Consider the following 16,444-nt stretch of genomic DNA (forward strand, 5'->3'; position numbering starts at 1 on the left):
TGCAGAAGTGAGAGGCCACATCAGCAGAACACCATTTCAGCTGAGGGCTGCCTTGGGGTTTTCAGGATTCCTAAACAGAAACTGGCAAGTACACAGACATAACACTGAGAGAGAACACAGATGGCGTGTTTGTGTAAAAGAGCCCTCGGTGACACATGAAGGTCATTTCCAGGATGCCATCTCCAGGTCATCCCTGACCCAAAGACCTTTATGCAGCAATGAAACCTGCCATCTGCACTCTCCAGTAAGTAGCCACTAGTCACATGTTGCTAGTCAGCATTTGACATGTGGCCAGTGGGACTAAGGAAAGGAATCTTATATTTTATTTAATTTCAAATAATTTAGCTGTACATGGCCACATGTGGCTGTGATGGGGAACAGCATAGCTCTAGACAGTTCTGTTCAAATAACTTATTCACTTCCTTTGAAATAAAAACTGGCTGGGGATCCCTCTGGGAAACCTAACCCCTGGAATAAGCTACTTTGAGAACCTGTTCATTAGTAACATAGGAAAACTGCACAGAATCTGATCAATGAAAAAATCTTTTGAGAATGATTTGACAAGCACATGCTAAGTTGGAGACATTTCTACGGAAATCATTTGGCATTGTTCTCCAGAGTTCAAAACATAAAGTTCCATTATAGTCTACGTGCAACCCCCAACTCCTAAAATAATAGCAGAAATATGATTTTTATAGCAGGAAGATGGCAAATAATCGTTATGTTTTGATGTTCTGTCTTTCTCAATACTGACCTGTTTGATACCAATAATTTAGTAAATGCCCACAGGATGCTAGGTTCTGTAAAGGTTGCAAAAGGCATCAGTGACGTGTCATTTGCCGTGTCTCAGGGCCTGGGGCCTGTGGTCATTTGCAGAGAGTAAACCAGCAAGAGAAGAATATGGAGCTTACTCACTCAACAGCTCAGGAACCTTGTCTTTCTCCTTGACTTGCATTGTTCAAGGATGGTAATGGGACATAGAACCACACTGGCAAGGAGTAGAGAAGTTATGATAATAAACAAGTCTCATTATTAAGCACTGAGTTCACAATTTTTTTTCATAAGAAGGACTCAGAAAAGTGATAGAGCAATATTCCTGGGGTTTTTTAATTTCACCTTGTAGTTCTACTCTAAAGAAAATAGGCAGCCGATTCCTTCTCTTTAGAGACACAGTCCTAGAAAAGATTACATTTTTTTCCAGGATCTTCCAAGCATTGGTGAAATTCAAACTATTTGAGAGTAAGGCCTGAACACCAACCAATCAGAATAGATGTTGTGTGGACACCACCCAATTGGAATATTGTATGCACACCAACCAATCAGAACAGATGTTGTGTGGACACCTACCCATCAGAAGGAACACTTGCCACAGCCCCTCATGTGCTGGCTAATACCCCTGAGTCAGCTGCTAACTCATAGAAGGGGGTCCAGGGGAGAGGCTAAATGTGATTTAAGATCATAAAAATATCTTATAAACCATGGTAAGATAAAATTTGTCCACATGGATTGGATTTGCAAGCAGGAATGTTGTGTGATGAAGAACATCACCACGATGAATTTACATCTTTTTACTTAGTAACTTTGAGGAATTCACTGAACTCTTACACTTGAAAAGCCAAATTCTAATCTACCAATAGCATGGTTGAGCAGGGGGGCTCAGAGCAGTTGCTAATTACTAACCATCATAGAAACCTGCACCAACGAGGGCAGCAACCTGTACTAAGACTGGTTAATTCTGGGTTAAATATGAAGAGATGGGGTGGCTGGTGAAATACATTAACTGAGAATATCTACATGAGAAAAGAAGAATATTTGGAATAGGCAGCAATTTCATTCTTAATAACAACATTCATATCAACTTTAAATGGGGCAAATGTACAACAGTTAAAGACTAACATGAAGATGTGATTTTTTTTTACAGATTCCTCCTGATTTGCTTTTTAGAAAATGCCTAATTCCTAAACACTAAGATTCCTTAAACTACAACCGAAGTAATAAAGAATTAAGAAAGGCAATACAAGTTTCTTGGTGTTTCCTCTCTCATTTATTAAAGAACATGCTATACCCATTTCCAGGCTTTTCACAGCGTCTGTGCCCTGTGGGGCTCATCCCCAGCAGAGCGTAATCCTCACCTCACTCACGTGAGGGCACAGAGCAAGCCTGCTAAGGGAGCAGATGGAAGACAACGTCTTCGTGTGAATATCCAGTCAGGAGATATTTCACAATGTGCATGTCAGCTTTAGAACTTAACCTTATTTTTAACCTATGAGCTCTGACTTTCCAGACAATTTTACATTTCTCATTGATCCTCACTGTTATGCTCTTTCGGCACTGGTAATATACACTAATGCCTCCCATACATAAATACCATCTTCATGTGATTTAAGATAATAAAAACATTTTTAAAGTCATGGTAGGATGTTGATATTTATTGGATTAGCCAAGAGTGTCAAGTAACAAACAATTGCCATGTTGAGATTGCAGCTTTTATTCAGGAACTTTGTAGAATTCACTGAAATCCGGAAACATGTGAAGAAACAAAGTCTACTTTGGAAGCTGAGAAATCGATTCCCCATCTCACCATAAACTATCTGTTCCGGTGACCCCAGTGTGGCTACTTCCAGGTGATGCTGGCAGAGCTGGGGTCCAGCCTTAGACGGAGAGGAAGATGAGGCCATCGAGATGCAAGTCATCTTCACTATACTAAAGTCACATTCCTGACCTTCCTAGGACTGGCCACATTGAAGGAAACCTGCGGGCGACTTGCTGGGCCTGGCTGGTGGTCATCAGGTGTCTGGAAACAAAGGGAAAAGGGCTGATTTAATCCCTTGAGATCAGTGCAAAAGACACACTGGAGAAGAAAGCTCCATTCATCAGATGATGTGAACTGAGAGCCCAGCGAGGAACAAAAACGGCAACACACGGCCTTCCTTTATTGCATTATTTCCAAAAACATACACTCAAGTTGCCAAAGTTCAGGGCCTAAAGAGTAATCCAACTTGAAGAATCCAATCTTTGCTTGTATGAAGACAATGACCACAAAGATGCACAATTTTGTTTTGTTTCTTTAACTTTCCAATGGCAGTGCCAGCTTTCATATAAAAATGTAACCTACTTCTAACCTTCATTAAATCACACACCTTTCTTCCAAAGAAGAGGGGTAAACATGAGGAAGTGTCTCCACATAGACCACCCATCTGTCCCCTTGGGCATGCACATTGCCGCCCGCCAGGAATGCAGGCAGACACTGCCGCTCCTGTTGGGGAATGTAGTCCCCAGCAAACCACTCACTCCTCCAGAGCGGCCAGTGCCCGCCTGAGACTACCGCCCTATTACAACAGCTGCAGCGTGTTTTCCTGACTCTCCTGAGACTGCCGCTCAGATTCCAGGGCACTGTAGATGTACTGGACATCTTCAATAATGTAACTGGGCACCGTGCATAACTTACGCAATGGAATGTCAGGGAGTCGTGAGGACAGAGTCACTCTGGCTTATGTCTTAGTTTGTTGACTCCCTGTCACGCAAGACAGGAGGGCCGGGAGCGCTACCTCAGCCATGCACTGAAGAGTCTGTGCCTCTGCTGTGAGAGCTTTCCTCTTGTTCTTTGCTCTTTGTTGTCCCTTCTGGGTCACCCCAAGTGCATTGCTGTTTTCTAAAGTTACAAGAGTTTATTTCTGTTTATCTCAAAAGGGGAGAGATCAATCAGTGGGGAAGACTTGATTCACACTGCAAGCGGTTCATACGCTCACCCTCCAAAATTGACAGACTCAGGAAAGAGACAGAGTTACCCAAAATAAACCAGCCAAGTTGACTGACAGTGAGTTGAAGCTTGGAAAGAGGAGAAGAAAGGAGGATGTTTTTAAAAATATTCACGGAGATGAAAAACATTTGCAAATCCTCTGGCTTCGCAGGAAAATAAGAAGTGCTTGCCTTCCCTCTCACTGTAATTTTTAGTAAGAATATATTTATTAGTCGTCCTAATGTGTTTTGTGAGCAGTTTATACCTCAGTTAGCTGTACTTTACCAACAGAAACTCTTATCTAGAGAATTATGTCAGTATTATATATTCTAACTGTGAATTCATCCCAGTGTGAAATAATCAGTGAAGAGAAGTGTCATGTTTTAGTATATATCAGTTTTGAAAATCAGGTTTTTTTTCCCTTCTGATCCTTCTTATAATTTAACACATGGTCTGAGGTCTCTACAGCCTAAAATCCTATTTTCTTCATAGTAAATGCAGCGTGCCCACCTAGAACACAGGAAGTTTAAAGTGTTGCCCAACTACAGTGCTGCGTGGGTTGTGGAGTATTTCAGGGTCAAGACTCTGCCATGTGATCTTCATTCTAACACCCCACGAGCAGCTCAGATTCTCCTCTGGGCTCTGTGGCTGGCTGAGCATTGAGGTCAGAAAGTACAGCTCATTCCCCATGCACAGCTGTAAGAAAATCCCCAGAACTCAGAGACGGCGTTCCCTTAGAAGCAATGCTGTATGTGCCCATTGTTTTCACCCCAAACCACAAAACTATTTCCTCAATGCAGATCACCTAGGAACATAGTAAAAAATGCCCACTCTTTGGCCCAGCTTCCCAGAGATCCTGACCCAGAAAGCCTGGAAGAGGCTCAGGACTTTGCATTCGAACAAGCGCCCAAAGTGTTCCTGGTACACCACTCTACTGAGAACTATGCCAAACCAGCAGGGTGCCAGGACGCACATACCCGTCGGTGCAGGGGCACCTCCATGCTCAGCAAGCATTCTTTGGGATCTGAACCACAGGAAACACATCGCCTGTTTCTGCCAGTTGATGGCAGGTAAAAGGTGGCCCCATCTCTCAGCCCCTGGTAGAGTCCTGTGTTCAGGAGACCCTGGCTGGGGAGTTGGCTGCAGTGGGAATGAGCAAGGGAGGGAGCTCCAGGCAGCCAACTAGGGCCTCTTCCCACAGTTTACAACCCGGCATCACCTGACGGACATGACCCATGTCAGCCATCACTGCCCTGCAGCTTCTGACCACGGTGGCTGGCCTTCTGTGGGGCAAACCTTCAGGCCACAGCCTGTCCCCAACGACACTGTCCCTGAGATGAGCCCAACCCCTTCTGAAGTTTCCTGAGGACTGTCAGCAAGGAAGACATCACAAGAAAACCAGGGATCTGAAAAAAGAGGGTCCCCCCAACATTTCGTCTTAATCTTTCCCATGGTGCATGTGGGACTCTGGCATTCTTGGCCCTAATCAGAAGGTATCAAAGGGGCAAGAGCTACGGGGGCTGGTGCAGCAGCCAACAGCAGAAAAGCAGTTTTCTACCCCTTCATAAAGTATGAAAATTCCAGTTTCCTGTTTTAGTAACTGTTGAGTGTAGAATGTAATTAAAACCATGCTTGATGAAGCATGATGCAGACGTGACTTGCAGAGGGGACAGAGACAGGGACAGAGACGGAGACGCAGAACTGCAGAACTCCGAGTGAGACTGCAAGTCGTGGCATCGAAGGCAGGGATGAGAACAGAGGCGTGGCCTCGAAGACAGCGCTGTGCTCGCCATGAGCCAGGCGCGCTCACAGACTCCGGGGCTCCGTGGCCGGTCCCTCCTCTACTCGCAGGGGAGACCTCACGGTTTCAGCAAGAGTCCAGGCGCCGTCAACCCCCTGAGAGGGGCCCTGTGCAACCCCCACCCAGTTAGTCAGCACAGGTTCCATGAATGCCTTGAGACATGGAACAAATCATAATTATTGGGTGTTTTCCTTCCAGTAAACCCCCACGTCCATCTTGCTAAGATAGCCAATAGCCCTGAGGCCCACCTGCCTAGACAGCCACCCCAACTTGTTCTAAAAGGCAAGATGCTCAAGCCACCTCTTCTGAACCAGGAGGTCCATATGTGGGGACCAAGAATGTGGTCATCCCCAAGGCCATGCGGACATATGTATGTAGCCCCTAGCCCTTCAGGTTTTCCTACCCTTGATCATGTTTGAACTCCTAGGAGACCTTAAGGAAAACCCAAGTGCCCGTGAACACACAGGAGTGACATGGCAATTTGACATGGGCTTGTTCACCTTTCTGCAATGATGCAAAATATGTTATTTTTATGTCTCACAGTCATCTCCTCTGGTCTATTCGTATATCTGGTCATGACTGGATTGTGATGACCAGCAAAGGGACCCTGTCTGCATGTACACGTGCCCCTTGAATCACCTTATTGTGCGAGCACAGCACTGGGAATTGAAGATTCCACCCCTTAATGAATGACTGGCTAATGAGCACCCAGTCACACTGTGCTAGACCATGTGTGTCATCAGTGGCCAGCCTCCAGTTAAGAGCTTCCAAAAATGCTGAGGGAAAGACAGACCACCGGCTGGGTAGTTAAGAGGTCAGCATGAAGAAAACAGACAGGCACGTCCTCAGCAGTCGCTGTTCTGTTGACAAAACCAAGATCACTGTGCTCTAACCTGCTGATGCAGAACGGCCACTCTGGCTGCTGTGGCACATGCCACGGCTCCGCGGGGAGGACATGCATCCGGCCTGACCAACTCCACAGCAGTGAGACGGAAAAGGCTCTTGCTGAAGGCTGCTGACCTGCAGCTTGAAATCTCTGTTTAATCTACAGGCTACTCTGCAAAATAGTGTTGTCTGTAGCCAACAACCCTGAACACTAACAAGCTGGCGCCCATGTGGACGCCCCACAGCAGCATGGATGGCTCTGCAACAAACTGCAGCCACATTGAGGCACGCGGAGAGAAGCACAGGATGAAAGGGCAGGTAACAGGGCTCTGTGCAGCTCTCAGTGGCCTCTCCTGGGCCTGTGCTGGCAGGCACCTTGACCTACCTCTACAAACTGTAGCTGGGCTACTTGGCTCCTGAGAGGCCAGGGGACCCTAAGAGAGGCTATGTCCTCTTTGGGCCAGGAGCATGGGAGGGAGCTGCCATGCCCCCAGGCCTGGTCCCCTCCTCCACTGCCCACCTGTCCTTCCCTTCTGCAAGCGCTTCACGGGAAGCATAGCCCGGGCCACACCTCACATCCAGGCTCTCCAAATGGGCAGCTGCAGCTGGTGCTTGGGCCCGTACCCACAACGGCACCCTTTGAAACTGTGTATGTCCAAAAGTCCCTTGCACTCTAAGTAGAAAAATCTAGCTATTTAAATAACCCCTCACCAGTTTGTAGCCCTGGACAAACAGCTCACCTTCAGCTTATGTGCTCCCTCGGGAGCCTCCTGCTCTGGGCCGGCACACACGCTGCCCAGGCACACACAGCGCCTCACAGACGCTGCCAGAAACACAGGTGTGTTGCCAGTACCTTGAGGCCACTGTGCTTTTCCACTAACAGATTATTTAGCTGATTATATGTTTAAGTAGCAGAAACTTCTTAAATTTCTCTCCCTGTGTGGTTTTCAAACACTCCAAGCTTAAGAAGCATGCACTCAGAGCTCTGAATGTCATTCTCCCCTTGTTCCTCATTCATTCATTCATACTTCACAGGGAATCATCTGACATGACCCTCTGCTTGACCTCCTCCTCACCTGCCCCGTCTCCCCATCTCAGATGTGAACACTTGGGCTGGTTTGGTGGAAAGACAGGAGACCGACAGAAAAAGGTGAGCACAGAAAAGCTCAGATGTAATGGTTGCCTTAAATGTGTTCTTGGGAGACCAGGCCTGGTGCTGGGTGGGAGAGAGCCCCTACATCAGCCATGGCCCCTGCTCAGGTCCAGTCATGGAGGTTTGAGAGGGAGCACGCTTCACAGCCTGGCCATTACTCCCTTTTGCTGGCCACCTCTTAGTCAAGAGATTGGCTCTTCAAAGGAATCCTGTTGCATCTCTACCACCATCCCTTGCAGAACAAGATTAAATGCATCAAAAGATACACGTGCCAAAGAGAGCAGCTTGGAGGGGAGGACATCTGCCTTTCCAGCCAGTCTTAGGAAGCAGCTTGTACTGGGAACTCACCATCTGTCACGTAGGCCCACCTTTTGTGCTGCTGAGCTCGCATGTCTTCCTGCCTGGCTACCTTGGTTGCCACTAATAGCATCACATAGATTCTCTCGAGACACAGTTGAGCGTCAGTCAATGTTCCTCTTGCCCTCAAAGGCCTGGGAGGCACACATCACCGGCAAGATGTATGGATTGAGCTGAATCCCCACAGTAAGGAGGAATATTAGAGCCCAGAGCTGCCTGGAAACTCAAGTACCTACCCCATGAAGGAATGATGGAGCTGTGAACACATCTGAGCTACAGCCCCTCAGGCCAACAGCAACCCCGGGGTAGAACAAGGCCAAGACCATCTGATCCCAGGTGCCATCAGGAACCCCATCTGTGAGTCTGGCTGTTCCAAAAGCTGAAAGGTGACAACATCCACACTTACACTTATGGGGGCACCGTCACAGAATCACATAGGAATATTTATCTGAAGTTGCCTTTGTTCAGGCCAGAAAAGGCTGCCAGCTATGTATATTTTGCCCACTATGACTTAAGATATAAAGAATCACATTTTTTGCATATAAACTCTAACTCATTCATGTGCGACAACCAGTGCTGACTCCGTGTCAGAAAATTAATAGATTATGTCCTCACAGTTCCTAATGGACTAGTTTCTTGAAGTTAATGTTCTGTGGAAGGGGGTGTGCCTGTCAAAATTGGCCAAACAACTAACAATGTCTACAATTTGTGCTTTTCCCTAGAACTCAGACTTGTATGCCCCACTACACCCAACATCTCGATGTGGACACCTAACAGATGCCTCAAGATCTAGAAGCCCCCAGTTACACTTCTTATCTTTCCCTGCAAAGCCCACTCCACAGGCCAAGAGCTGCTTCCGACAGGTCCCGGCCCTGCCCCCTCCATGCTGACCTGTTCATGTGGAGCCAAGCAAAGGCCATGTCCTTCCACCACAAACTTAAAACAAGCCCTATTTTATAATCACCTACTGGAAGGCAAAGAGTTTTAAATGGGGAAGAAAATAAAAGGCATAAAGGGGAAAAATGGTCTAAATCACCTGATGAGGTTGCCTACTGCTGCGTTGTTCTGGAACACTGGCTTCAGAGGACCTTGGAGGGAGGGAAGCAATGTCTGCAAGAAGAATTGGAATATAATAAGTAGCAGAAACCAACCCACTTATTCTAACAGTTCTGATTTAGAAAGGAATGCATGGTACTCCTGGCATAAGGTCATCCTTAACCCTTTAACCATAAACAGGCTTGTTTTTCAAGTTCCCTTGAGATTACAGACTTTCAGAACTTCATCTTGCTAATGAAATAAAAATATAGCAAACAAACTGAAAATCAGTTTCTTTCCTGACACATTAGTCCAATCCAGAAACAAGATAAATCCATAAGCTTTATGGCTTCATGCTAATCAAGGAAAATAAACACAGAATAGGGAAAAAAAGAGACAGGGAGGTTTGGTTCTGGCCACAATTTTGATCAAGCTACTTGATTAATTGCTCTAAACACAGATGAATGTATATTTGCTCAGAGGGAATTTTGCAAGCTGTGGTCAGATTATGAAAGGCAACAGTCAATGCTTTGGGGGACTTTTTTTTTGAAACATATACTTTGCGATGTACATGGGAAGCAGCAGAGTAACATGGGAGAATGGGGCTGCCAGGAATAGAATCCCAGTCCTGGTGAGAAAAAAAAGGTTTCAGGCCTTTCAGCAAGAATTGATTAACAAAAAAGGTCTTTCCAAGGAATTTGCTTTGCCAGGCACCTTGCAAGGGCCATGTCTCCCTCTCCAACTGCTAAGGAGTCTTTTGAACACCTTTCTCTCTCCTCTGCCTTACAAAAGGATCTCAGTTCAAATCCTACCCCTGCTGCTAACTAGAGATCACCCCCCTCCCAGGACTGTATCTGTGGGGGCCCGGCCTACGGCCGAGGCTGAGCCCCACTCTAGCTGGACAACGCCCTAAAGATGGCACCTGCTTCCTGCTCACCACCCTTTCCCCTCTTCCCTGTTGGGGATTGGCCCAGCAGACTTCCGTACCCATGCACAGCTCGTGCTGCCCGCTTAGAGTGGCGCGTGACACCTATCCACTTAAAGGTCACGCATGATACTGTCCCGGATTGGTTGGGTGACTGAATATAAGGGAGCCCGCCGGGAGGGAGAGGAGCTTCCCGACAACTGCTGTAACCACCGTGAGAGATTAGACAATAAAGCCTAAAGAAGAATCAAGACCTTGGGCGTGTTGCTTCGGTCCCTGAAGGGTCGCGACAAGTGGTGCCGAAACCCGGGAATCGCTAAACCTTGTCACGACCTGATCCGCTGACCCTGGTGCCTGCCGATGAAGTAGAGCTTGTAACTCTTCAGGAACGTCGCTGGACGCCGTTTGGTCAGCTGGCCAGACCGGGAGAGGGAACCGAGGAGGGTGAGTGGATCAGCGAGCAAACTGAAAGTATACGTGGCAGGGCAGACAGCAGGCAGTTGCGGTGGGTGTTTATGTGTAGTGTGTGTGTCCTGTGTTTGTGACATTGTTTATTATAATATATGGAATGAGGAGGCGCCAGTGAAGGTTCGCAGAGCGGCAATGAAATAAAAAGGTTCGCAGAGTGGCGACGAAATCAAAAGGTTCGCGGAATTAGCGACATAGTCCATCTAAATCATAACTAGGATACTTGCCCCTTTAGAGAGAGGATGGGGATGGAGGCCTCTAGGGTTAGGGCCAAGGAACCTCTGAAAGCGCTCCTTAGAGCTCATGGAACCCCTTTGAAAATGAAGACTGCCAGGGCATTCCTGAACACTATAGAGAATCATGCCCCATGGTTCTTAGATGAAGGAAAAATCACCAGCCCTTTATGGGACAGGCTGGGGGATGACCTACGCCGGGCAGACAAGAAGGAGCCCCTTCCACCAGGGACAATCCCTATTTGGGGTCGAGTAAAAAATTGCCTGAAGGGACAGAAGCCAAGCTGCCGAGAGGCCATCCAAGAGGGGGAGGATATATTAGAGGAAGTACGAGAAGAGCATGCCTCCGCAAAGGCATCGGAAGGGGGATCTGAACAGGGACTGCCATCTGATGAGGATGAAGACGGGGAACTTTCGGGGGACGAGCTAGAGAACAGGTTTAATAGCAGAGTTAAACTAACCACAGAGACTTTTTACAGTGAGCAGTCTAATGCCATAATGAAAAAACAGGGGTACGCGGGCACTAGAGGACTAGGGAAGGATCTCCAAGGGAAAGAATAACCAATCCTTTTAGCAGGGAGACCGCCCAAAGGGCCCGAAGGACCAGGATTGGGTTTTTCTTCGGGGCCACTGAGGGAAAACAGCCTATAGAAATAACATGGCAGTCAAAAAGGCCCATGTGGGTTCCTCAGTGGCCCCTCACCAAAGAAAAGAAGGAAGCAGCCCACACTTTAGTACAAGAACAGATAGCAGCTGGTCACCTCCAGCCCTCTACCTCACCATGGAACACACCTATTTTTGTAATTAGGAAAAAGTCTGGCAAGTGGAGATTACTCCAGAATCTCAGGGCAGTGAACGGACAGATGGAGCTTATGGGACCTGTACAATTAGGCCTTCCTCCTCCTGTGGCCCTGCCCAGAGGATGGAATTCAATAGTGATAGATATCAAAGACTGTTTCTTCTCCATCCCGCTTCACCCCAGAGACTGTCAAAGGTTTATTGCCACAGGGCATGGCTAATAGCCCCACCATGTGTATGTAAAGAAGGCCTTAAAAACTGTCAGGAAACAGTTTCCCCTGATAATCATCTATCATTATATGGATGACATCCTTTTGTGTCATGAGAGCAGCAGGGAGCTAGAGACAACCCTCAGGGTCAGGGTATGGTGGAACACACCCACCTCACCCTCAAGAATGCCTTATATAAACAAAAAAGGGGAATAGGAGAAGATTTTAGAACACTGGACAAAAATGGCCGCAGTGCAGCAGAGTGGCACGGCCAACAATCCAATCCAAAACACATGCCTAAAGTTTTGTGGAAGGATGTGTTGGAAGGAACATGGAAAGGCCCGGACGCAGTGATAATCTGGACCCGAGGCTCGGTTTGTGTTTTTCCACAGGACCAGCAGACGCAGAGTGGAAAACCCCGGAGCAGAGGTACAAGATTGCACTGCTTCTGCTCCTGCCATGGATCCTACAGCAGGCGACGGCGGAGCTGAGCTGCAGCTGCAGCCACCGCCGCGCTGACTATCACCATTCCTATGGCAGAGATGCTGAATGGTCTGTCCCAGGCCACTGCCTCAGCAATGACAACACAGAACGTCATCAACGGGCATTTTAAGAATGGGATGGCCTTGGTCAACCAACGCATGAACCTTCTTCAAGAACAATTGGACCTCTTGGGGGAGGTTTTGTCTGTGGGCTGCATCCATTCATAATTATTCTAAAGCTGCCAACTTGTCCAGACAGTTAGGCAAGATGTTAACCACAAATTGGTCCAGTGAGCTTGACAAGCTCACCACTCAGCTATGGTTAGAAATTTTGCTCCGTAGCTCAAATAGCTGAAGCTGTGTTAAACGCCACCAAAGCCTGGTCAGGTGTAGGTGTCATAGGAATATTGCTAATTGTGGGCCTCCTCATGCTTGGGAGGAAAGTCTGTTCCATACAAAAACAGCAACGGGGAGAACAGAAGGTCCTGTTGCAGGCCATGGCAGTGCTAGAGGAAGGCATCTCCCCTAGAGTATGGCTTAATATGCTGGATCAGTAGTCAAGGACGGGTAAGATCGGAAGATGCGCGTATCAACGTAAGACAGGGCGCAGACCTAAGCTGTCTGTTGCCTGAGGACAGGTAGGAATGCCGCAGACTCTGGACGATCTAAGACAGGCATGATCCCGACAGCCCTTTGGTTAACAATAAAGGGGGAGATGTGGGGGCCCGGCCTACGGCTGAGGCTGAGCCCCACTCTAGCTGGACAACGTCCTAAAGATGGCGCCTGCTTCCTGCTCACCACCCTTTCCCCTCTTCCCTGTTGGGGATTGGCCCAGCAGACTTCTGTACCCGTGCACAGCTCGTGCTGCCCGCTTAGAGTGGCGTGTGACACCTATCCACTTAAAGGTCACGCATGATACTGTCCCGGATTGGTTGGGTGACTGAATATAAGGGAGCCCGCCAGGAGGGAGAGGAGCTTCCCAACAACTGCTGTAACCACCGTGAGAGATTAGACAATAAAGCCTAGAGAAGAATCAAGACCTTGGGCGTGTTGCTTCGGTCCCTGAAGGGTCGCGACAGTATCCTCGAAAAGTAAGACATTAGGTGCCACAAAAAGACTTTCAAAACTGAGTTTAATCTTTCAGCGTTCTCCCTCACCCTGCAACGTTAATTAAGAACATGTTTCCTACTGAATTTTTCAGTTTTAATTGAATTTTGGGGGAAGTTACCCTCAATGGACTAACATGCCTCCTCACACACTTTTAAGAGAGAAACCTTTCACAAAAGAGAAAACATGGGGAGAAAAACAGAAAAATTATTTTTTAAACTCTAAAATTTCCATCTCATAATATCTTAAACTTTAGATAAATAGGTAGATTTTTACTGTTAATCTACTCCTAGAATATTTTTAGCTCTGGAATTTCTCCTTCTTCTAAAAATTACCCAAAATGTAATGACCGCTTATGGCCAATGTCTGCCTGGGGAAGCTGGAGATGGGTTGGTGCCCCCTCTCCTGACAGCCTCTCTCCAGGACTTTCTCCTGCCCCACCATCCACACCCTAGTGGTTCTCGGCTCACCTGAGACATATCCATAGTTTTCATTTCCACTTTTTGACTTTGTCTCAAAAGCTTCTTTGTCTGTCTTCATACTTGCAGATTTCCTAGAATCAGACCAATTTAAAAAAAACAAATGTTCATCAGCATTGGATGCTCAGTGTAAAGGAGTGCAGAGAGCATTAAGAGTCAGGAAAAAGAACTAATAAAACTTAGCTAAACCTTAACAGCAGACCATTCCGGAATAGTAAGAGATTCAATGTCTAAACTTAGAGAGAGGCCAGATCAAAGGAAGAGAGAGCAAGAGGCCAGCCAAGGGCTATTTGAATCCTGGTTTACTAAATCCCCATGGTTTACAACCCTGATATCCACCCTGGCAGGGCCCTTGCTTATTTTTATACTGCTTCTCACTTTAGGTCCCTGTATCTTAAACCGGCTAATAGTCTTTGTTAGGGAAAGAGTGAGTGCTGTTCAGGTGCTAATGCTGAGACCACAGTATCATTCACTCACACAGCAGGAAGAAACAAACATTCCATGATTGGAATGGTCAAAGGAAAGTGGGGAAATGTAGAATCTAAGCATTAGTAAGATTAGTAAATTAGCATAAGCATAGCCATCTTAGAACCTTAGAAACTATTTTCTGAGGGTGTGACTCAGGAAGAAGAGAAAAAAAAACAAAAAAACCTGGGTCTGGGTAAGGCCTTGAAAAACAAGTTAATCATGAGCACCGGGTGGTGGGCAGCTGTGACCCTTGGTCAGCTAACCTTGGTCAGTTAATCTTACATACTAGGCTTATCGTGCAGAACCTCCTTAACCATTGAGGAGTAGTCTTACCCTGCTCTTGCTTAACCCCAGGATGTATGTCTTGCAAGAATAATGTATAGTTGTGGAAAATTACTATGAGTTAAGTGCTTTGAAAATGCTATATAAACCCTTGGCTCTGAGTGCTCAGGGTCCATGTTGAGACACGCTGCGTCGGGCTGACTTGGACCTCAGCTAGCTGGCTGAATAAAGACTTTGCTTGAATTTACATCTCTATGCCTGTGTAGTTTGTTCTCTGGAGAAGCCTCGGAAGCCTGGACCCTAACATTTGGGGGCTCGTCCGGGATACGAGCGGCTTCCCTGAGAACAAAGGACGGCTAGAGGCAAGGTCTAACTGTCCGGACAGGGCAGTGTAATTCAAGGGTCGCCCCCTCGTGTCTGCATAAATCCATTATAAAGCGGGAGTCGCCATCCCGTGTATGGTCTCGGGTTAGTGGTCCCGAGTGAGGAAGTCCGGGCTGGTAGTCCTGACCCCCAGGTTAGCGACCCTGGGTAAAAGTCCAGGTAACCAATCCTGGCCCTAGGGTCCGAGTGACTCGGCCTTAGGAAGCAAATCCTATCGGCAGAAAACTGGCACCCAAGGAGGAAAAGATCGAGCTCGTCACCCTGCGGCAGTCCGAGTGGACGCCCTTTGGGAGAATTACAAGAGTTTTTGAGGACCCTGAAAGTGGTGAGTGTGGTGCGCACCAGAGTGAGAGAAGGACCAGTCCGAACGAGTGTGATCAGATGTGGTGTGTGTGCTTGGTGTTATCATTGATTGTTTTACTGTGTTTTGGTTTTGGTTTATATTTCTTTTTGCACTTCTCATTTTAAGTTTCCTTGTTCTAAGGTTCTCCTGCTCTCTCCGTTCCTCCTTTCTGCCACTACATCATTCCCCGCGGGCACGGGTCGGGCAATTAAGAGCCATTAGGGCGCCCGCCACTAGAAGACTCCTATGACAGGATAAGGTGGTCACAGCCGCGAATCCCAGATAAATTCACATCCCCCACGGAAGAAAAACTGCAACGACAGGCACTCGTTCACAAGCACATACAACAGTCATTTTGTTTGTCCGTTCCTCCTTTCTGCCACTACATCATTCCCTGCGGGCACAGGTTGGGCAATTAAGAGCCATTAGGGCGCCCACCACTAGAAGACTCCCGTGACAGGATAAGGGGGTCACAGCCATGAATCCCAAATAAATTCGCGTCCCCCATGGAAGAAAAACTGTGCAATGACAGGCACTCGTTCACAAGCACATACAACAGTCATTTTGTTTGAAGTGGCATCTCCATCCTTCGCCTTTGTCTCCCTCATATTCTTTTTCCTTCTTCTTTCTCACCATGGGTCAGACTCAGGCTACTCCTAAGAGTCTGATCCTCTCCCATTTCCCCAAGGTCAAGGAACAGGCCTTAAGTATGAGCCTTGGCATCAAGAAGGGTAAGCTCGACATCTTTAGCTCAGTCGAGTGGCCTTCCTTCAGAGTAGGCTGGCCGGCCCAGGGGTCTCTTTCTTTAGATCTTATTGGCAAGATCAAAGCCATTATCTCCCGGCCAAGTCCTGAGGGCCACCCTGACCAACTTCCCTATATTCTTGTCTGGGAAAATTCGGCCGAGAATCCCCCTTCCTAGTTAGAGCCCTTTTTGGTGGAGAAACCTCATACTGACCCACAAAAGACCTCCATCCTAGTTGCCCAGGAAAAATTAAAGCCCTCTGATCGCAGGGCCAGAAATCCTGTGCGCCCAAGTGCGCCACCTGTCCTCCCTGACAGTTCTCCTCTTTACCCCCTCCCGCCGATTGAGCAGCCACCCCCGTATGCAGAGGAGAGGGGTGAAGCTGCCGGGGGGATAGAAAATGCAGCTAGGGAACCCAGCGGGAACCAGGCAGCTGCAGCTTCCCCAGATTCTTCAGCAGAGGGAGGCGGGAAGCCGGAAAGAGCTTCCTCACACTCCCCCGCTCTGGCCCCACGCTGGGCGCTAGGTAGAACTAGAAGAATGCAGCTAAG

The 16,444-nt window shown here is 47.5% G+C and overlaps 1 protein-coding gene across 12 annotated transcripts in view; it reads right to left on the bottom strand.

Annotated features, from left to right (window-relative positions):
• Window positions 1-2,399: 2,399 nt before the first annotated feature.
• The window catches only part of IGSF5 (immunoglobulin superfamily member 5), a 59,068-nt gene continuing 45,023 nt past the window's right edge, over window positions 2,400-16,444 (bottom strand). For 5 of the 12 annotated variants that reach the window (XM_073231319.1, XM_073231325.1, XM_073231318.1 and 2 more), the window contains 3 exons: window positions 13,663-13,745; window positions 8,972-9,045; window positions 2,400-2,794 (listed from right to left, as the gene is read on the bottom strand). In XM_073231319.1, coding sequence (XP_073087420.1) covers window positions 2,699-2,794; window positions 8,972-9,045; window positions 13,663-13,745 — 253 coding nt within the window. In that variant the 3' untranslated portion in view covers window positions 2,400-2,698. Of the gene's footprint in view, window positions 2,795-8,171; window positions 8,315-8,971; window positions 9,046-10,149; window positions 13,360-13,662; window positions 13,746-16,444 lie in introns of those variants that run through there. The other 7 variants (XM_073231324.1, XM_073231328.1, XM_073231321.1 and 4 more) reach the window with 5 other exon arrangements.

The sequence above is a fragment of the Manis javanica genome, chromosome 3 (genome assembly GCF_040802235.1).
Source record: "Manis javanica isolate MJ-LG chromosome 3, MJ_LKY, whole genome shotgun sequence".
Classification (NCBI taxonomy): domain Eukaryota; kingdom Metazoa; phylum Chordata; class Mammalia; order Pholidota; family Manidae; genus Manis; species Manis javanica.